The 20,661-nt window shown below is 50.5% G+C and overlaps 3 protein-coding genes across 3 annotated transcripts; 1 reads left to right on the forward strand and 2 right to left on the reverse strand.

The window, feature by feature from the left end:
• Positions 1-3: 3 nt before the first annotated feature.
• LOC146257757 (uncharacterized) lies at positions 4-3,151 on the reverse strand. The gene is made up of 4 exons (XM_084674875.1): positions 2,968-3,151; positions 2,040-2,792; positions 397-1,866; positions 4-203 (listed from the first exon to the last, which is right to left on the reverse strand). Exons 2-4 carry the CDS (start codon positions 2,765-2,767, stop codon positions 92-94), a joined length of 2,310 nt encoding a protein of 769 aa, XP_084531001.1. The 5' UTR covers positions 2,768-2,792; positions 2,968-3,151; the 3' UTR covers positions 4-91.
• A 1,130-nt stretch (positions 3,152-4,281) lies between these two features.
• On the forward strand, positions 4,282-8,706 carry spred3 (sprouty related EVH1 domain containing 3). The gene is made up of 6 exons (XM_084674618.1): positions 4,282-4,292; positions 6,018-6,183; positions 6,707-6,875; positions 7,012-7,073; positions 7,218-7,382; positions 7,687-8,706. The coding sequence occupies exons 1-6, from the start codon at positions 4,282-4,284 to the stop codon at positions 8,704-8,706; spliced, it is 1,593 nt and encodes a 530-aa protein (XP_084530744.1).
• Positions 8,707-11,158: 2,452 nt separating this feature from the next.
• On the reverse strand, positions 11,159-17,954 carry dhx34 (DEAH (Asp-Glu-Ala-His) box polypeptide 34). Its single transcript, XM_084675135.1, has 16 exons — positions 17,022-17,954; positions 16,526-16,837; positions 15,798-16,052; positions 15,269-15,371; positions 14,746-14,963; positions 14,407-14,581; positions 14,126-14,319; positions 13,912-14,013; positions 13,545-13,805; positions 13,183-13,356; positions 12,970-13,075; positions 12,740-12,846; positions 12,372-12,638; positions 12,089-12,274; positions 11,822-11,963; positions 11,159-11,497 (listed from the first exon to the last, which is right to left on the reverse strand). Exons 1-16 carry the CDS (start codon positions 17,727-17,729, stop codon positions 11,355-11,357), a joined length of 3,453 nt encoding a protein of 1,150 aa, XP_084531261.1. The 5' UTR covers positions 17,730-17,954; the 3' UTR covers positions 11,159-11,354.
• Positions 17,955-20,661: the final 2,707 nt, after the last annotated feature.

A 20,661-nucleotide genomic window follows, 5' to 3' on the forward strand; every position in this document is an offset into this window, starting at 1 on the left:
ATGTTCGACTCCATAACTCTTTATTTCATTCTTTATTTGCTTGCAGTATTACTTTTTTTTGTGAATGACTTGAGTATTATCAGGGCTCTTCTTACAGGACACAGTCTCCTCCCCCGACTCTCTCCTTCAGAGCTAAGGAAGCTGCTAGTGTTGCCGTGGTGACCCAGCGAGGTTCACACAGGTAGTTCCGGCTTACATTCAACCTGAGGAAAATCAATGAATGAATGAGGAGGGTGTGGGAACAAAACAGGAATAGGATCTATCACGTTCTGTACAGCCTATCGTCCACTGACTGATTTCACCACCACTCTTTTTTTTATTTTTTTACTTTGGATATTGTCATGTGTAGTTTTGCAGCTTGGCAGTAAACCATTGGAAGTGTGATGTGTGACTCACCACTTAGTGACGTTGCGTGGCAGCGCTGTATTGTTGTGCTGGCAGTGTGCCGTGCGGGAGCAGGACTGGTCCACAGTGAAGGGGTGCCAGAGGCCTTCTGGACGGGACGGCCGCTCAGGAGATGCCTCATCCGCTTTCTCCTCCCTTCTGTTGTCCTTGACGTGCGGTCTCGCTCGCTTCTCCTCGTCCTCCTGCGTGGCCTTGTTTGATTCGTCTTGACGGGCTGCTTTGTACGGCGGCTGTTCTCTTCTCTGGGTTTGAGAAGGGACTGTGGTAGCACCCTGAGCTGTCTCTGGGGCTGTGGGAGGACTGACATCTGATGTTGCTGATTGGTTGGTTTGTGTTTCAGCAGCCGTAGGGGTCGTTTTTGGATTGTCTTCGCAAAACTCCATGAAGGCGTCAAAGCACATGGATGTGTCACCCATCTTTGGCATAGTGAAGGGAGTACAGGGACATTTCATATCGGGTATTTCATCACCACAGTAAAAATGATATTCAGAGTGGGTGGTTACAGTGACCTGAGTACTGTCTTTTGTCGATTTTTCAGTAGAGTACTTCCTGAATCTTTCCATCAATATCTCGGACTCTGCTTGGTATTTGGCCTTAGTGGTTTTGAGTGGGTCAGGATCACTCTTCTTCTCCTTTATAAGAGTGCTGCTACCCTGCTGGGAACTCTTCTTCCCTGAGGGAGGCTTGACTGGTTTGGTGAGGCCACAAAGCGCTTCAGTGTTTTCAGGAGGGCCCTGATTACTATCTATCGGTTGAGCCTTTGACCTCAGCTGGAGCCGTGTTTTGACTGCGAAGGCGCGTCCTTGCTCTGACTTGGGAGAGCAGTGGGGCACACTGCTGCTAGCTGGTTTAACGGTGCTGTTTGGGGCGATTCTTGTCCCCTGTGAATCAGCTGCTTTCACCTGAGAGTTCACTTGAGCTTGGTTTCCCAGTTCTTTTTTCTCTTTTGGAACCTGAATCGAGGAGGGTGTTTTGATAGGTACTGGGATTGTGGTATGTTTGCGGCACCCTGAGTCTGCAGCCAGTATGGTGTCGACCAGGGTAGCTGTGCTTTGCACCTGGGCAACTGGTGGTGTGCTTGGCACTGGTATAGCGGTGGGGTAATTAGACATAGGGTAAACCATGGATTTAAAAGGTTCTGCATGAACTGACAGTTTAAAAGGCTCATGGGCGACTGTCGGTGCATTGGGTGTTGGGATTTCTGAGGTGTTGCTCGATGGCTGGCTTGGCGGAGCAAAGCTCGAGTCATTTCGTGGAGGATCTAGAGCTTGCCTGTTTGATGATTTGGAGACTCGAGCTTTCTTCTGGGCCTTGGCCTCTCTGCGAGCAGCGTTGACCTTAGTCACCGGGCCTTTGACTGCTTCACTGTAGGGCTCTCCGTTAAGGGCCCTCCTCACCACGGCTTGTCTGTGTGGTGTAGGAGGCGGGGGGATACTCTCTTGTTTCATGATGTACTCAAACCTGTTGAGGGAGGAATACCAAATCACCTGTAAATGCAAGTTAGATATCGGGCCTCTCATCACCTCAAAATGTGAACACACAACATGTCCCTGTGCCTTGCTAACAATTTGTATATGCATGTCGTATGCACTTATCTCACATCCATCATGTCAAAAAACAGACAAAGATCTAACCTGTTGTCTATCAGCTTCTCTAAGGTCTTCTTGGTGAGAGGAAAGTTGGGTGGCATGTTGAAAGAGAGAGATTTGTCTGATACGGGGGATCCTGCAGTGTTCTTCTCACTTTCACCACTAGGGGCAGGAGCTGTCTCTGGAGGGGCCTTGGCAGTGCTCTGTTCTTTGGTAGGCCCTTGTGTCTCAGCTGGAGCAGTGGAGGTCATGGTGGGGTTTATTACGGCCGCCTTCTGCTCTACCACCTGAGGCTTGGTAGGAGCCTTCTGGGACATGTCCTCGTGTTGACATGGTGGAGGAGGAGCGGGAGCAGGGGTCAAGGCTGCAGGAGTCTGTTTCTGTGACTTGGAAGATGTTGGATTCTTGTGTTCTGGGGCCAAGGGTTGAACAGGGCCTTTAGTCAGGTCAGGGGCAATGTCAATGACCCTGGGATCTCCATGTTGCTTTTTAAGAGAGGCAGGAACAGATGAAAATGTAGGCACCGGTGATGGGGTCCTAGGAAGGTCTTCAGTAAATGGAACTGAGGCCTGTGGGCCAAAAGGACCTTGCCCCATAATAGATAACTGACCAAACTGATCTGAGCAGGGAGGAGCATCTCTGGTTTTGGAGATGGACTTTGTAGGCTCATCAGTCTTTTCCAGTACCACTGGCTCGATTGTTTTTTCTCTCTCAATATCCTCCCCCAATGATGAATCTTTGGGCTGTTCTTGCTCAGAGTGACTGTTGCCCATCCTCTTTCTCTTTCACTCGAGTTTCCTGAGAATATAATATATAGTACATGTCTTTCATACATTTCTTACATTTACAGAGTTACAGCACTGTACAGTAAGTACAGGAGCCTACAGTAGCTATTCTAAATTCAAACATATACTGGTAGTAGTAGCTAACTGTAGCTAGCTGGACTACAGTAAATTTGCTCATCCTGAATTACCTCGCAATAAACCTCAGATTTGTCATAGCGGTTCCTTCAGTTTCGGCATTAGATTAACCGGCAAACATGTGCTGTATTTATGCGAGCTGCAAACGTGAAATGAAGTGACACGAAGATTAGCAGGTAAATCTAAACTGGCTGGTAACTGTTGACTGTTGGAATTCGAAAGAAATTACTTTTTTTCTCCCTGGACATTCTTTTTGAGCTCGCGCCGGAGTATACGGAGAAGGAAAGGTCAGTGTTTTTGACTTTTAAGGTAGCTACAAGAAATGGAAAGATTTGTCAACACCCAGCCCAAGTTTTTTTTAGGCTCTTCGTTAAATGCTCATCAGTCTACTCAGAATTGAGTTTTTGTCTGCCATCAATGTCGCTCTCCATGGTCCTGAAATGTGCGTCTCGCCTCGGCCCCTTAGTCTTTGACCGAGACCTAGCCTCCATGATATAAGTGCACGACCCTTGTTTTATTTTAAATATGCAACAACACATGTATTAGCCTAATAGGGAAAATGAGTTCGTCTCATGAGAAAGTCACTTTTTGTTTTCCCTTTTCTTCAAGTCGCAATATTTGAGAGTTCTCCATGGTGCTGGAACTTTTGAATTGCCCTTTAGGCTTCAGTACACTTCTTACTATCTACTATGAACTTACTTCCCAGGTAAATTATAAAGATATTGGTGATTGATAAATCAGTGTCAGATGTGTGTCAGACACACGAGTGCTTAGCAGTAAATAGGGGTTAGGGCTATCCCCCGCCATGTGCAGATCAATATAGTCACACTTCCACACGGTAATCCCAAGTCTGCGGAGGAGCTCTGTGGGCACGACTTTGCAATATATGTAAATATACGGTCATGTCAACAGGCTTACCTCCAGGTTAACAAGCGACCGCTTAATAGATGGTCTTTGTGCTTTCAAATCCCATAGACAACCACAGATAAGTACGGCTTCCTATGATTAGTGAGGATGTACTGGTTGTTATAACGGTAGACGGAATGGCACGCGGCAGGTAGAGTGAGAAGGGAATAGGGAGGGAGTGATTTGGAGAAAGGGTGAGGGAGGGAGAGGGAGGGAGGATGCTGCCGCTGCTGCCAGCGGAAAATGGCTGCTGCAACCTCAAGCCTATCCTGATACACAGAAACGACATAAAGGTGGAGAGAGAAAAGATACGAAAATGAGACCAGCGAGTATGATAGAGTGTGAAAGAGAGAGTGAAAGAGTGAGGGTGTGAGTGCGCGCGTGTGTTCCGAGAGGGGGGGGGGATAAAAAAGACAGGAGACCGGGGGCAGCAAGCTCGAAGCGGCGGGCATCACCGAGCTATGGAGGGCGAGTAAGTCCTTGCATTTCTATTTGTAAAATTCTTTATTAAATAATATTAGCTTGGCTAACAAATGAACCGTTCGAATCATCAATGTTACACCAAAAGGCAACCCCAGGATGGTTAAGCTACACTTACAAGTAATACTTGGGAATAAACACCATTACGTAGTCTTGAATCAACAGTATACACCCCATTCCTGATATAACTACGCAAATATGTGTTAAATATGTATATAGCAGTCGCCTACATTGGGACAAAAACAGACGGTGGATGAAAATGACTGGATACAATCAGAGGCAAAACGCTTATTGAACAATGAAAGATTATCATTCGTAGCGCGAGATGTCAGAAAATAGTCATGAAGTGATGTGGAGTTCTCTTAACCATTAAATAAATCAGTCAATGTGTAAAATGTATTGAGGAAATTTACTAAATATGGCGAGTTTTGGATAACATAGCGTCATTCACAGACATAGGCTACGAGAAAGCAAGGGAGGGATATGTGATTTTTATCAACGTGTCTCGGGTTTCATTATGATTTTTAAAGCCAAACTTTATGAATGAAATGTGATTTTTCTCTCTCCCTCTTCCTCAACCCCTCCTCTCCTTCCCTTCCTCATCGCCCCCTCCCCCATCTCTCGCTTCCTCTTTCTGCCTTCGCACCCACTCATCTTTCCATTTTACATATGATTGCCGTTTTCTTTCCTGAAAAACACTGCAGCGGCCGTTTGTTCAAATAACACATTTTTATTGTATCTCATTCATAAAATATCGACTATCAGGTTGTGTTGATTAGTGTGTAGATTAGTGCGCCGATGGGGCGGTAGGCGAAAGGAGAACGCAATGTCTTACAATAATTTTCAACAATGATGGAAATCTGTCCGAAAATGCCGCTATTGTGCACGTGTCTTAACAGTCAAACTGTGCTATTGGAATTTTCTGAACCCATTCTGTATCTGGCAAAGGAGGGCTTTTTGCTAGAATGCCGGCCCTCGGATGGCGAATGGGCGCGTTCATTGATACATCTATCAGGGAAGCAGTCATTCTTTCTCCCTCCTCCCATTCCGTCATTCTCTCCTCACTACAAGCGTTCTATCCTTCTATTTGCACAATATCTCTTTCATTCTGATGAGATTTCTTTTAGACAGTGGTTCGCAAAGCAGATGAGATTGCAGACATTCCACAGATTCTGCGTTTGGCTTATTGGCACTGTGGTGAAGTCGCCCCAGACGTTGTGTTCTTTTTAAAATCACCACATCTCAAGAAAAAATGGATTTACCTTGCTCACGTGACTGTTGATTAAAGATGCTTAGCCTGTTTCTTATCAGTGGCAGTGTTACATTTGAGAGAGAGAATTGGAGCTGAGAAATGGAGTACCGTAATGACCATTAAGCCTTATTGAGAAACTGAGAAATATTAGTTTAATATAATTTTACATCAGTTAGATGACACTTGTATTGCAATCCTAATTGAGTTATCCCATTCGATGAGCATATGTTAATGCATTTACAATGCTTGAGCGAAGATCTCTATTCTGCTTAAACGCTCTGTCATAAAAATGAATACTTAATCAGTATTATGAAATGTATATTTGTGTGAATGTGTGTCAGCGTCTATGTACACTGTATGTGAGTGTGCCTGTGTGCAGGCGTATTCCGCTGCACATGAAAGTGTGATGTGTATGGATGTTCATGCTTGTGTTGTCTAATCAGCACGGGCCTGTTTCCCTGACAGTGTGCGTGTTCGTGCAGTGGTGATGACACGTGATGACTCCAGTGGCGGGTGGGTGCCCCTAGGAGGTGGCGGCCTCAGTCACGTGGTCATATGTAAGGGGCGGAGTCACGAAGGCAGGGGGCGGAGAGAGTACATCATACGCGGAGAACGGCTGCGCGATCGAGCAGTGAGTGTGTGTGTGTGTCTCTGGTGTCCTACTGTCACCTGACTGAGCTGACTGTGTCACCTGACTAACATTACTGTCACCTGATGGACATGACTGTGTCACCTGACTAACATTACTGTCACCTGACTAACATTACTGTCACCTGACTGACCTGACTGTGTCACCTGACTAACATTACTGTCACCTGACTGACCTGACTGTGTCACCTGACTAACATTACTGTCACCTGATGGACATGACTGTGTCACCTGACTAACATTACTGTCACCTGACTAACATTACTGTCACCTGACTGACCTGACTGTGTCACCTGACTAACATTACTGTCACCTGACTGACCTGACTGTGTCACCTGACTAACATTACTGTCACCTGATGGACATGACTGTGTCACCTGACTAACATTACTGTCACCTGACTAACATTACTGTCACCTGACTAACATTACTGTCACCCGAGGCTTTGGTCAGGAGGCGTGACCTGGCGTGGTTAGTGCGGTGACCCCTCCTCCCTGTGTGTCTAGCCCGTGCTGGAGTGTGCGGTGCAGAGGGGGCTGGTGTACAACAAAGTCAACCCCATCTTCCACCACTGGCGCGTGGAGGAGCGCAAGTTTGGCCTGACGTTCCAGAGCCCTGCTGACGCCATCTCCTTTGAGCGTGGCCTTCAGAGCGTCATAGACAAGCTGGACAGAGGTAGGGCCTGGCCAGACAAACATCGTCGTCTGAGGGTCTTTGTTATTTTAATTGTCGCCTCTGGGAAGGACGTGAAGTATCTTTTTCAGCGCGTTGGCTTGACTTCAACCCCGCTCTCTGTTTCCATGTGCCCCAGGCTCTGACTCGCCCTCATCCTCCACTCCAGAAGAGGGCGACACAGAGGATGATGGTCAAGCAGTGAGTGTCTTCATCCTTTCGTTCGTCACGTTGCAAACGCAACAAGGGAGGACGGCAGCTTTTTCGACGGTCTGTCCTGTTGGCTAGAGGCCACAGCTGTGGTCGGTCCCTTCTGCATGTGTGATGACTTGTAGTCTGTGTCAGTCTCATACAGGAAGTGAGTCGTCGTCAAACAGCAGGAAGGAGATGCTTCCAAAACCCATCACCATAGTGACCAGCGAGTCCTCCTCCACCTGCTTCGTGCGACCCGCTACAGAGGAGTTTAGCTTCGGAGCTGGTCCCACCGTCCCCACCCAGACCCCTGCCCAGGTAGGCCCACCTCACCAGGCCTCCACGCTACCTGCTCACTTCACAGGAATGGAATGTCTCCGGAAGTGAGATGGGTGTCCGTATTTCAAAAGAGAAACCCCTGTAATATAATGGAATGCACGGAGGCGATAGTAGGAAAGTCTGTTTCTCAGTATTTCTTGTAGTAATCGAACTGATTTTGAAATGAACATCTGGCTCTGGTCTTATCCTGAGCGTTGAGCTTTGTGTTCGACTGGCTGTGCTCTAGTCATGATGTTGCTATGTTCGTCTGCCATCCTTCTCCTCATCTCGCTCCTTCACACAGATCCATGCCAGACCTGCACAGCACCAGCTCTCCCAAGTCCCGGCTGTGTTGAACCCCCCGGCGCCCCCACCCCCTCCTCCGGCGCCCCCCACCCCGCCAGTGGGCCCCCCAGCCTCCTCCTCCCCCCTGTCGCCCCTCTCCCCTACCATCTCCCTGCTGGAGGAGGGTGACCTGCGCAGCCTGGACCCCTGCAAGGACCTGTGGGGCTCCCGGGGCTATGAGGACTACCGGCGGGCTGGAGCGACAAGGACCATGGTGGGGGGGCTGACAGGGGGCGTGGTGGTGGCGGGCGGAGGCAGCCTCCAGGACAAGTCGGAGCTGTGCGTCGTGCGTTTCGACAAGGAGCTGGCCGGGGCAGGGACCGCAGGATGTGAGGTCACAGTCAGCCTGGATAGCAAAGGCTCCCAGCACTTGTCCTCGCCCTCGCCCACCTGCATGTCCATGCCCAACGCCGTGTCAGCTGTGTCCTCAGGTGCTGGCTCGCCCCAGGAGACAGGCAAGGGCTCGCCCTCTCCCTGCTGCATCCACACCTCGCTGGCCACGCCCCGATCACGGACTCGTAAGCGAGGGGGAGGGGCCGCCGCCGCCGCCGCCGGAAGCGACCCGGGGGCCGTGGCCGTCTCCCCTGACGACGACAGTCCGTGTCCTCAGGGCTCCTCGTGCTCGTCCCGCTGCGTCTACTGCCGCTCCGTCTTCAGCGCCTCGGACAACGGGCGGGGACGCTGCCGGGACGCCCCCGACCCCGCCCTGCACTGCCTCCGCCAGTGGACCTGCGTGTGGTGCGCGGAGAGCCTGCTCTACCACTGCATGTCGGACTCCGAGGGCGAGTTCTGGGAGCCGTGCTCCTGCGAGGACTCCATGGGGGGCCACCCTCACCCTCTCTGCTGCGCCCGCTGGCTGGCCCTCCTGGTCCTGTCCCTCTTCGTGCCCTGCATGTGCTGCTACCTGCCTCTGCGCGCCTGCCTGCGCTGCGGGGAGAGGTGCGGATGCTGCGGGGGAAAGCACAAGGCTGTGCGGTGAGGCCGGGGCGTGGGGGCTGGGCGTGGGGGCCAGGGGGCCGGAAGGAGGCTGTGCGGTGAGGCCAGGCATGGGGGCCAGGGGGCCTGAAGGAGGCGGGGCGGGGTGGGGGTGGGCGGTCTGTAGGGGTGAGAAAAAGAGAAGGACTAAAAGAAAAAGGGGATGAGCACAGTGGGCGAGGCAGTGCTGTCAGCAGACCTTGATCTCTTACATAGCCCTCCACGGCCACACGGCCTTCCACTGCGTTGTGCTTTCTCTTTTACACCTGGGGCCTTCCTGACTGCTCCCTGGGGGCTCTGTTGGGTTCGCCTGGGGCCTTCATCCTGGGGGATTTACTGAGCTGGTCGGGGGTCAGAGGTCAAGGGTCAGGGGTCGTAGACTCTACTGTAGAAGGAGGAGGGGGACAGAGGAAGTAATGATGTGTACACTGTTTCAAACGTCAGTTTGTTTATTTTAGGGACAAAAACACACAGAAAGCAAAATATGTTTATATATATGATTGTTATCATTTTGATTGGTATATTTTATAACTCTTTGACACATTGACAGAATCCCCAATGGTGCCCCCCCCCCCCTCACACACACACACACACACAAAATATGGGATAGGGGGGCTTGATTTATTTTATAACAACCAGTTTATCAGTCAGATAAACACACCTGTCACTCTTTACCTCTAATTTACCTCAGTTGTTCCTCAAGTCCCACAGATCACCAGAAAGAAAACTTGAGATCGGTGGCTACAGTATTGGACCGTTCGTGTTACGTTTTGGGAAAGCAGTTTGGAAAGAGAATCTTGCTTCTAGAAGGGGTACAGAAGGTCTCCAATGTATAACGTCTGACTGTGTTGTGGAGGACTGTAGTACAGGGACATGGCACTGTTATGAGGGTATTTGTTTAACGATGACATCTTCATTTTGTGGTTTAAAACAATCCTCTGTTAAAAATAAAAACAGGGTTCTCTTCATGCGCTGCACCATCTCAGTCCGGTCAGTGTGAAGTCTTGATGCCATCCAGTCGATCCTGCCTAAAGTACACAGCAGCCCCATCGCACCCCCAAAAAAACTAGAGATGAAGACTAAAATCACAAAACCCTGTGAGGGCCAATCTGAAGTCCTACCCAGGCCTTCAATGTGAGGAGATACCACCAAAAATATAGTGCAATGACTGAACAATGTATTGAGAGATTATTTTTGTATCGATTAATTAACTGAGAAAAGACTGCCTGGTAACCTCGAATCAGTTGAGATGAACACGCTAGATTGCTTCTGTGTCTGACACGTTGAGCTGAAAGGCTTCTGTATTCTGTAATGTCGCTTGTGAATGCCTGAGGGTAGCCTGAAACCTCAGGTGTGGTTTTGAAACCGCACACATGCTGTTGACCCTGTGATAGTGAGCGAGATAAACACGGTTGTTGAAAAAAAAAAGGGTGTCGTTCTCCGTGCAGACACCTTGGCAAATGTGTCTGTTTGAATGTCGCTTTAAATACAAAGTCTCAAAGAAGCTGCTATTTTAACTCCCGCCAGATCTGTCCCACTGTCTCTTCCTTGGTCTTTAAGGAGGTGATGGAGAATTAGAGAGGGCTCCTTTATCCTAACATGAAATCCTCTCATATGAGGGGGGAACATTGATTCCTAGAGTCAGGGGGCATCAATCCATGTGACACTGGGACAAATCTAGTGATGTATGACTTTCGAAATGGTCCCAGATGACTTGGTAGGGAAAGAACCAACATTGTATTGATATTTTTTTAGTCGAGTGTCACACAGAAGAGATCCCGGTCTGGGAAAGCGTAATGGCGGACAGCGTTCTTGGGCTCCACTACACTCTGCTTTGGCTGCGCTTACTGGAGAGTAGAACTCCACAGTCAGTCACGCAACTGTCATTTCCTATCTTCACTCACACCCTACAATGTACAGAGATCTGTATACACACACACACACACACACACAACTTTGGGTTTTTGCTGCAGAAGATGCAGAGCGCGTCATCCAGTCACACACACACACAGCACTACTTCTGATTGAGACACAGTAATTAGGTCGAGTTACATGAGATCACTATTGAAGGCCCCATTCTTACATCTTAATAAATGTGCCTTTTGATTTAATTAATCAATAACTTATGATTTCTAAGTAACTCTGTATTAAGTACTATTTACTTTTTGGATCATTGATTTCTGCCAATGTGCATATTTTAAAATGTACGTATTTATTAGTTTCAAAGTAATTAATGAAATACTCCCAGTTTATTTATTTATTGAGATATTTATTATGATTCTTTATTTATTTTTGGAGACAGGTTTTTATCTTCCGTGCTGTCTTATTTCTGACTTTGTGCCAATGTGCTGCTTTGAGGTGTTACATATTGTGGGTTTGTATCATTATTAAACCCTCACTCTATATTTTAATGAAAAGTTTGCTCTCTCTATAATGTGTGCAAGTCATTCATTCCGTCATGGAAATACCTTTTTAATTGTTTTCAAAAACACTTAACCGCTCAATCAATCAACACACATAACCTGTAAAACAAACATTCCACAATTCATTTACAACTGTTGAATGAATCATTTGTCATTCCATGGAAGCTTCTCTCCAACCCAACAGGCTACACGGCCGCTTCCACAGCCGTCCACCAGGCGGCGCTGTCTGTCACCTGCCAGAGTGCATGTGCTGGCGCTTGTGCTTGAGGATTTCAGTGGAGGTGAGGTTCAGATCTTCATTACACACGTCACAGTGGTACAGCCTGGTCAGGCTGGGCGCGCAGGATGAACTCGGCTTCACAGTCTCCTCTTCTGCAAAACAAACCCCCCCCACGTTTACTCATTTAGTCACACCTCTTAACCTGTCCAATCTATACAGTCAAATAGACATATCAACTGGAAGCTGGGTGAGTCGAGGGTAATAAGTAGATCAAATCAACATTTATTTGTATTGCCCTTTTTACAAGCAATGTCACAAAGGGCTTCACACACGCCCATAGAACTGCCCCTCAAACAAACTAAGCCCTCGTCGAAGACTGTGGAAGGAAAAACTCCCATAAAAACTCACCAGAGGAGAAAAAATTCGATTTGTTGGCTGTAATATAAAAGGAAAACGAGAGGCGGAGCCTGTCCTACCCTGTCCTTGCTGCTGTTCCCCAGGAGGCCTGCAGGAGGCCTCGTGGTGCATGCGCTCCAGGGGCGTGAGGGGCATGTAGAGGTCACAGTTGGGGCAGGTCCAGAACGTTCGCAGGCACTCGCTGTACAGGTCCTTAGAGTCCTAGAAACACAACACAGAAAGCTCAGGTCCTGTAGGCAACATTCCCCCCTGTTACATCCACTCGCCCGGAAAAGAAACACCATTACACAAAGCCAAACAGTGTTTCGGCTGGAGGAGAAACTCACGCTCAGACAGTTGTAGGTGAAGTAGCTGGCTACCCGCAGGCCTCCTTTAATGGGGTCAGGCTTGGCTTCCACTCCAGGGAACAGGGGGTTTGGAGCCTGCGTTTCCCCCAGCCCGGACGGGGCCTGGGGCCCGATGTACAGGGTGGTGGTCTGGAGGGCGGTGAGCCTCCTCAGGCTGTAACTCACCTTGGGAGGAAGAGAAGATCGTCACCAAACATCTGATTGTGACCACACACACACACAGACAACCCCGCGAGGGGGACGTAGCGGTTGCCGCGGTTACCTCGGTGTAGAGCAGGAAGCGGACGAGGCTCTCGCTCAGCTTCTCCAGGTCCCTGCGGGACACCCCCGGCCCGGCCAGCCCCCCGGCCTCTCCCTGCCTCAGCTGGGCCTGCAGGAGGCGCTCCCAGTCTGCCCGGAGCGTGAGGGCGGTGGCCAGGACCTTGAGGGCGCCCTCGCCCTCCTTCAGACACAGCTCCAGCCAGCCGTCCACCACCAGGCGAGTGCAGTTGGCGTTGCTGTCCACAGAGTTAGCCACCAGGAGAAGGGCCTGGGGGGGAGGGGTCAACACGGCACCGCTGATTGGTCAGACAACACTGCTGCGGCCGTCCTGTGGTGAGGGGACTGGGGATGGGGACCCCCGGGACTGACCTGCAGGGCCGGAACGCGCACACAGTTGGACACGTAAGGTCTGTTGGTCTCCAGCAGAGTCACAAACGCCAGGAGCTGGTGCCTGCTGCTCTCAATCTGATCCGGCCCTGCAGGACGAGAGACACCCACACACACAGGGAGAGAGAGTCAGAACAAGAGGATTACACCGTAAGTAGCCACCCTACTAGACTGATCTTAATAGAGCGAGGGGGAAGAGGAGGGAGGTTTACCCATCTCTCTGGACTCCTGCTCAGGGACGTGCAGCACCTCGGGGTCGCTGGCGAACACGCTGGTGGGGTGGATGACCACGCCCGGCTTGTTCCTCGTGTGGAACACCTAGAGCGTGGGCCGCACGCGTGAGCATTCACACACACACAGAGAGCCACACCCCCCGATACACTGACATGGAAACACAGGGAGGGGGTCAAGCTAGGACGTCCGACCTGCTCCGAGTCCTTGCGCGTGGCGTTGTGCTCGTCGGGCAGCGCCAGCTGCGGGTAGAGGCCTCGGCACAGCAGCAGCTTGAGCAGGGCCTGTTGGCGTGACGACAGGTCCTGACTGGCGCCGGTCGCCTCCTTGAGCTCCGACACGTTGTGGCGCAACTTGAACTTCACTTCCTGTAAGCACCACCCCCGCGCGGGACCACACCATGAAGAACGGATTCCCGCTTTGCCAGTCCCAAAATGTCAACCCCGATTGGCTGAACACATCTGCCATGACACACGTCAGCTACAAGTGAAGGTTGTGTGCGTGTTGCCATGCCTGGACACTGTCGGACAGTGTTTTCCTCTCTGGGAGGACTAACCTGTATGTCTATGTTCTGCCCGGACTTGTCCTTGTCTTTCTTGTCTCTGCCCGTGTCCTCCGCGTCTGACCCGGAGGAGTCCCCCTCCTGCCCCTCCTCCAGCCTCAGGACCTTCCGCTTGCCGCCCTCCTGCAGGTCGTGCTCCCTCTTCATCTGATGCAGCTTCCTCCTCTCCGTCAGCCGCTCCCTGCGCTGCCCCCGGTCCCCACCGGAGGGCGCCCCGCGCTCCCCGTCCAGCAGGCCGTGACTCTTCAGAAGCTCCTGTCACCAGAGCAGATGCTGCCAGATAAGGTTCTGTGCAACACATCTAGAAAACATGCCGGTTGTTTGAGTGTTTAAAAACATAATAAAATAAAGTTATTTTTACCTTAAATTGCCGGCGTAGGTTGACCATCTCGTACAACCTCTGCTGCTCCAGGCCCCTCCTCCTGCACCATTTCCTGGAAGCATCGCCCCTCTCCCCTTTCACCTGAACAAGTAACGGACAAACAAGAGACCCCGATCAGCTGCACGCTCGGGCGTTTCATTTCATCATCCCCAAGGCGAACGGCCATGTTAGAAGGCCTCCCCCCTCCACCGACCTGCACCCAGGCATTGAAGGTGTTGAGCAGAGTGAAGGGGTCTCCCTGGTTGCTGAGCAGGGGCGTGCGGGCCGTAGCGCAGTCAGGGTTGTGCTGGGCGCTGCGCAGGAAAGGCGACTGGACACTGAGAGCCGCTGCCACCGTCAACACAGGCTCCACCAGGTTAAACACAGAGCCCAGCACCAGCATCTTCCCTGGGAAGCAGATGCCACGCACAGGTCAAGGGTCAAGGGTCAGGAGGAGCCGCCCAGGGGCCAGAGTCCATGCTGTAGGGACCTTACCTATGACCACATCCACAGGCAGCTGCGCTAGCAGGCTGCCGATGTTAGTGAGGTCCCCGTGGGAGTCCAGCGCCCCCTGCTGCCTCAGATAGGTCACCGCAGTCTGGATGCTGGACACGGGAGGAGGGTCGATGAAAACGAACGACAGCGGGTCACCCAGGCTCATACTCTTCATCTGCAAAGACAGAGATGACATTGTCCTTCCTCTCCTTGTTGTTTGAGTACATTCACATTCAAATAAGTTGGAGAGACAAAAAAAACTAAAAAATACTATATATATCACTATATTCAGTCCCAACAGCCTGTGCGATGGAAACCGCACTGCCCATCTTCCAATACCTGGAGGACGAGAGAGTCCAGAGCCACACGGTGGATCTCGGGGATCGGGTAAGGGGCGAAGGCGTCGTAGTCGGACTCGGCATAGAGGCGATAGCACACGCCCGGCCCGGTCCTCCCGGCCCGGCCCTTCCTCTGCTCAGAACTGGCCCGGCTGATCCAGAACTCCTGGAGACGCTGCATCTTGGCCTTGGGGTCGAAACTCATCTCCTTCACCTTCCCTGGAGGAGCGCACAACACCATGAGTACGGCCTTCCACCTCCCCCCGAGGGAACACGTAAAGCTGTCCTGACGTGGTGCAGTGTCAGAGCACAGCAGCCTCTCCAGTCAGCCTCTGGGTCGACTTTGGTTGAGATCTTTAACACTTCCATTTTTGGATGTTCCTTGATTATCCTCTTTTACCACAACCACTCTCGCCATGCCCCCCCCCCCCCCTCCACCGCTCCATCAGCAAACCTCACCTTACCACCTTGACTAACACATTTTCTGCGGGAAACCCTGACTTGACTGGCACCAGGCGACTGACCTGAATCTACGACAAAGCGAACTCCATCGATGGTGACGGAGGTCTCGGCGATGTTAGTGGAGATGATGCACTTCCTCACCCCAGGTGGAGCGATGTCGAACACCTGCAGGACAGGCAGACGTGTCAGTCTGAAAGCATCCATGATCCTAGTGCTGTCGGTGCTTCATGGAACTCGTCTCATTTAAACTGAGAGCATTCCTACCAAGGTCGTAGCCAAGGAGTCAACATTGGGGGGGGGGACGAATAAATTGTTTTATGATCATTTTGGACAGCGTGCACAGTTGCCTGTCATAGCGTAGCACATTTATATTTTATATAAATATATTGGGGGGGACATTTTGACATGAGTCTGAATATGTGATTGTGGGGGACACACTATGAATACGGCCTTGATTCCTTCCAAAAAAATCGAAGCAGTTAAAAGAGACTACAACAGAAGTAAGAACTAACTAGAGGAGGTGGGATCACACCATGCCGCGAGGGTTTGTTGCAATCCGTGTTCATCTGTGGTGGCACGGAGCTACCTTACCTTGTCCTGCTGGGCCAGGGAGAGGGTGCTGTGCAGGGGCAGGACTATCCAGCGGCCCGTGTGCGTGCCGTACACCTGGCAGGCCTCCTGGATGGTGGCGATCTCCGCCACGCCGCTGAGGAAGATCAGCAGGTCGCCGCGCTCCTCGGGGGGGTAGCGCTGGTCGATGCCCTGCAGCACGCGCAGGTACGGCCGCGGGTCCAGCTTCTCCAAACGGGATGCCTGCTCTTCTGGGGGGATGGGCTGGTAGATCACCTGAGCGGGGGGGGGGGGGGATGGTGGTGAGGAGACCAGGGAGATGTTTACTCTCTCCTGTTCTCTCCTCATCCTGCTTTAGGTAGATAACACAGCCTAAAGCTTTATGAAAGAGAAGCCATCTACATTTACATTTAGTCATTTAGCAGAAACTAAATGACAATGAAAAATGAAAAAATACAACAAATGTGTTCAAATGGGAGAATATCAAGCAAATTGAGGACAATCCATCACATCTAGTCAGTTTACACTGTAGATTTACATTTAGTCATTTAGCAGACGCGCTTATCCAAAGCAACTTGCAGTAAGTACAGGGACATTTCCCCGATGCAAGTAGGGTGAAGTGCCTTACCCAAGGACACAACGTCATTTGGCACGGCCAGGAATCGAACCAACAACCTTCAGATTACTGGCCCAATTCCCTAACCGCTCAGCCACCTGACCCCATAAATAGAAGAAGGTTCTGTCCTCACCTGTATGGGGAAGAGCCTGCCGGGGACCTGCAACACGGGGGCGTGGTTGAAGTAGTCGGAGAACAGTTTGATGTTGATGGTGGCAGACATGAGGACCAGGCGGAGGTCAGGGCGGGTGCCCAGCAGCGTGCGCAGGACCCCCAGGAGGAAGTCGCAGTGGAGGTGCCTCTCGTGGACCTCGTCTACGATCAGAACCTGGTACTGAGCCAGAGCTCCGTCCTGCTGGATCTGCCGGAGCAGAAGCCCCTCCGTCAGGAACAGCAGCTTGGTGGCCGCCGTGCGGGTGGTCTCAAATCGGATCTGGTACCCCACCTAGAAATCAGATTGTGGCGGTCAAAAAGGGTTGGGTCCCTGAATATATTCCTGTGTGCTGTCGCAGATACATTAGCCTTGAGTAAAAGGTAGTTCAGCACTAAAGATAAGCACTCGGTCTAAAACGTGGCAAATTGCTAACACTACCGGCAAGATGTGAGTATCTTTAAACAAAGATGCTTACCTTGGAGCCATACTGGTTGAGACTCTCAAAGCTGACCCTCTTGGCGAGGGATATGCAGGCGATGCGCCTGGGCTGCGTGCATGCTATATGAGTGAAGCCAGAGGACAGAAGGTACTGAGGCACCTGAGTGGACTTTCCGCAGCCTGTGTCGCCCGCCACCACCACCACCGAGTTGGTGCGAACCAGGTCCACGATCTTATCCTTGTACTGGTAAATGGGGAGGTTTTTCTGATCCTTGCGTAGTTTGGCTAGTTTAGCAAAGCTCTGCTTCTGATTGAAGTCCAAGAAGTGCAGGAGGGCCAGACGACAGTCAGCTATCTCCTGAGTCCCCGGGCCTGACGAACTCTGTCTGTGTCTGTGGTCCGACCGGCCAAGCCGTTCCTCTACATCCTTCGTGCATACCGACACATTGATCCGATAGCGGGCGTCATACTCTTTAGGAAGACCCAGATCTACACTTCCGCTGCCAGACTTTCTTTTCTCTTTCCCCTCCTCCATGTCTACTTTCCTGCTGCCCCCGACCCCTGACATGTCCTTCTTTGCCTTGAACCTCTGGAAACGTTCAAAAAAGGCCCAGAATTCCTTGTGTTCAGGACTGCCTGACCTAATGTAGTCATGTTGACGAAAGAAGATTTCATCTAGCTGGGCACGGCAGTGTGGGCTATCCCAGTCCCAGCTCCGGTTTTCCCTCCTCTTGTCTGAATCCATTTCTATTCTCCTAGCAAGCTGTACACTCACTGTGCTTGATAAATGTTTATATTTACATACATATCAACACTCTAAACTGTAGTTTGTACGGGTTAAAAGTAATCAGTATTCACAAACTAATCGCTAGACTTTTTAGTCGCTTTTACCCGTTCTAATTTGAAAACGAATGTATTCACCATTTGCCATAATGGGTTGGCGGAACGAAAATACGGAAGCACAATTTCCGGTCCATCACAAATTTGGTCCGTAAAAAATCAGAACTTGATATATTTTGGTCCGTTAAGTGAAAGCTTTTAATTAATAAAAACGACGAATGAGCTCACATACCACAAGTGTTTTCATAAATTATCTATAAACTCTCTTACAAACTTTAAAGACGTATCTTGATCCTCATCTGCTATAATAATTTGTCCTTTACAGTTCACAATTTTAGATGAATGTCAACGCTCTGGTTTTCAACTGCCAAAATGTTCTCAGCCCTGTAAATACTCCTGTTTGGAAAATTATGCAGTAAAATATTATTTACGAAGAACAAACGTGTGGGCTGTTATTCAAAAGATTCAGTAAAAAAAATAAGCAATGACTGAACATGAACATTATTTACCCCTTGAATCTAGGAAGTTGAATGAGCAACAGTTGACCAATGAAAATGTCCTTTTTCCTCCATTGGAAGTAGACAAGACGTTGAGAAAAGAACTTCAGAGACATTGTTTTAAACTTGTCTGCATGCTCCACTGAAACCATGAACTGGTACACCTGTTGTGGGTAAAAGTCCAGAACCCCGGAACTAGGCACAAACAAAATGGGTTAATGCAAGTTAATATGAAAAAGTCAAATCAAGAAGTGAAGACTGAACCTCACCCAGACACCAGCATGCTAGTTGTTTGGGTCTTGTCACCTTTTAACTGAATGTATAACTGTGCCGTCAATGAGTTGTTTCCTCCTATATGAAGCTCTAACAGAAATGGACTAACTGCAGGAGACAGACATTATTATTTCAGGATTAATCTTCATTATGATGTGACAGAATTCAACTGCTTCTTCTAGATAAGTCCTCCTAACCACAGAATGGTGCCTTAGCTGTGATGCTCAGGAAAGCAGTCAAGGGTCGGATCGGGATTGGACGCTCGATGGGCAACCAGCTGATGTCGTATCCTTTGAGGAAAGCAAAATGATTAGAAAGTTGTATTCATCCCTGTGTACTCGTCAAATGCAGCGTACTCAAGCATGTAAATGAGATGACAGCGTGTCACCGACCCAGCTGTGGGCATACAGCCAGGTCAGGGAGGTGGCAGTCAGTACAGGCAGCATTGTAGAAGTCTTCAACTCCACGGCAGGGTATCGCCGTGAAAGGGCAGGAAGCTTGAATGGAGCTGGTGAAGATCTTGTAGGCCCACTGATGGCTGCAAAGCAGGTATTCCTCCCCTGCAGACAATACGAGAGCACCTCTCCAGTTCCTGAACAAACACACCATTGTGATATCAGGTTATTTCTAACCTCAAATGCTCACTTTTCAGTAGACCTGGAGGGCATCCAGGAAGCTGATGTCCTCGACTGATGTAGAAATCTACATGGCCCACTGGTCTGGAACCCCCTAGGGGGGCCACAGGCTCGTTAGCTGGGAGGACAAAAGTTAATTAGCTCACAAGTGGGTAGCTAGGATTTACATTTAGCAGACGCTCTTATCCAGAGCGACTTACAGTAAGTACAGGGACATTCCCCACCGAGGCAAGTAGGGTGAAGTGCCTTGCCCAAGGACACAACGTCATTTGGTGTGGCCGGGAATCGAACTTGCGACCTTCAGATCACTAGCCCGATTCCCTCACCGCTCAGCCACCTGACTCCCAAGGATTACAAGGAAAGTACAATGGTTTCTTTAGAAATTAGTCTTACGATTGAAGTTGGTGTGAATCACATCCACATATTGCGCATCCGTGTAACTCAGAGATAAACTTATGTTTGCCTCGGAAAACACTGGCGAAAAAGGATCCAGACCTGTGAAGTCGAAAGAGAAACGTTACGTGGCATTGGATGGAGGCTGTCGTAATCAGGCGTAACCAAAGAGTTTGAGTTTCAGTACCAGTGATTCTTCCTATGGCTCCGTGAAGACATTTCCCAGCCACACCAGCCACATGGGCTCCAACACCAAAGCCAATCAAGTGAAACCTCCCAGGAGAAGACCCCTGATCCTAAGACAAACAAATCTCATATATTTCACCGACAATATCTCTAAGCACCGAGAGAGCAGGCTCAAAGCGGCAGTGGAACAGCAACCTACCAGCAACGCCCGGATGACCTGTGCCAGTCTCTCCCCGACCTGACGGGCACCCTCTGTTATCTCCTGTTCCGGAGCAGCCAGCCAGTCGGCAGCCAGCACGTTCCTCAGCCCTGTCGCCAGCAGCTCCCCTGCCATGGTCCTCACCCAGCTGGGCTGTACCCCCGGAGGCCTCCTGCCAGGCACCACGACCACCGTGGGGCTGTCTGGATGCCAGGGCAGGCTCGGCAGGTCTGCTGGGACCTCGTATGGAGATCCACAGGAGCTCCGCCCCGCTGAGAACCTCAGCAGCCTCAGGTCTGGAGAGGAGCGGACGGTGGAGAGGAAGTCAGAGCAGGGTGTGGAGACACCCGTAGCAGAACCAGACAGGAGGTAGAGAACCAGCAGCCACTGGCCCCAGACCTGGCCCCGGGCCTGACCCTGACCCCAGACCTGGCTCCTGCCTGCTGTAGGCTGTCCTGTAACTCTCCCTGCTCTGCCCAGCACAACATACACCATCATGTTCATCCACAACCCTGCTGCAGTCCTACATCCTCCCCAACATTCCAGATAAGCAGAAGTGGGGGCGGTGCCTGGAGGCAGTTATTATTCAAATACGGTTTGAAAGACAAAGTTGACATTGTGACAAATGTAATTTTGTGAATAGATTAGCTCAAT

This window comes from Hypomesus nipponensis, chromosome 15, assembly GCF_054491055.1.
Source record: "Hypomesus nipponensis isolate SF chromosome 15, ASM5449105v1, whole genome shotgun sequence".
Classification (NCBI taxonomy): Eukaryota; Metazoa; Chordata; class Actinopteri; order Osmeriformes; family Osmeridae; genus Hypomesus; species Hypomesus nipponensis.

Coding starts and splice junctions, on each gene's coding strand:
- LOC146257757 (XM_084674875.1), bottom strand. CDS start 2,767: ATGGGCAACAGTCACTCTGAGCAAGAACAGCCCAAAGATTCATCATTG. Junction 1,867..2,039: donor GAGAAGCTGATAGACAACAG/GTTAGATCTTTG, acceptor CTCCCTCAACAG/GTTTGAGTACATCATGAAAC. Junction 204..396: donor CCACGCAACGTCACTAAGTG/GTGAGTCACACA, acceptor GATTTTCCTCAG/GTTGAATGTAAGCCGGAACT.
- spred3 (XM_084674618.1), top strand. Junction 6,184..6,706: donor AACGGCTGCGCGATCGAGCA/GTGAGTGTGTGT, acceptor CTGTGTGTCTAG/CCCGTGCTGGAGTGTGCGGT. Junction 7,074..7,217: donor CAGAGGATGATGGTCAAGCA/GTGAGTGTCTTC, acceptor AGTCTGTGTCAG/TCTCATACAGGAAGTGAGTC.
- dhx34 (XM_084675135.1), bottom strand. CDS start 17,729: ATGGATTCAGACAAGAGGAGGGAAAACCGGAGCTGGGACTGGGATAGC. Junction 14,582..14,745: donor TGGACTCTCTCGTCCTCCAG/GTATTGGAAGAT, acceptor CTGTCTTTGCAG/ATGAAGAGTATGAGCCTGGG. Junction 13,076..13,182: donor CGCGCAAGGACTCGGAGCAG/GTCGGACGTCCT, acceptor CCCACGCTCTAG/GTGTTCCACACGAGGAACAA.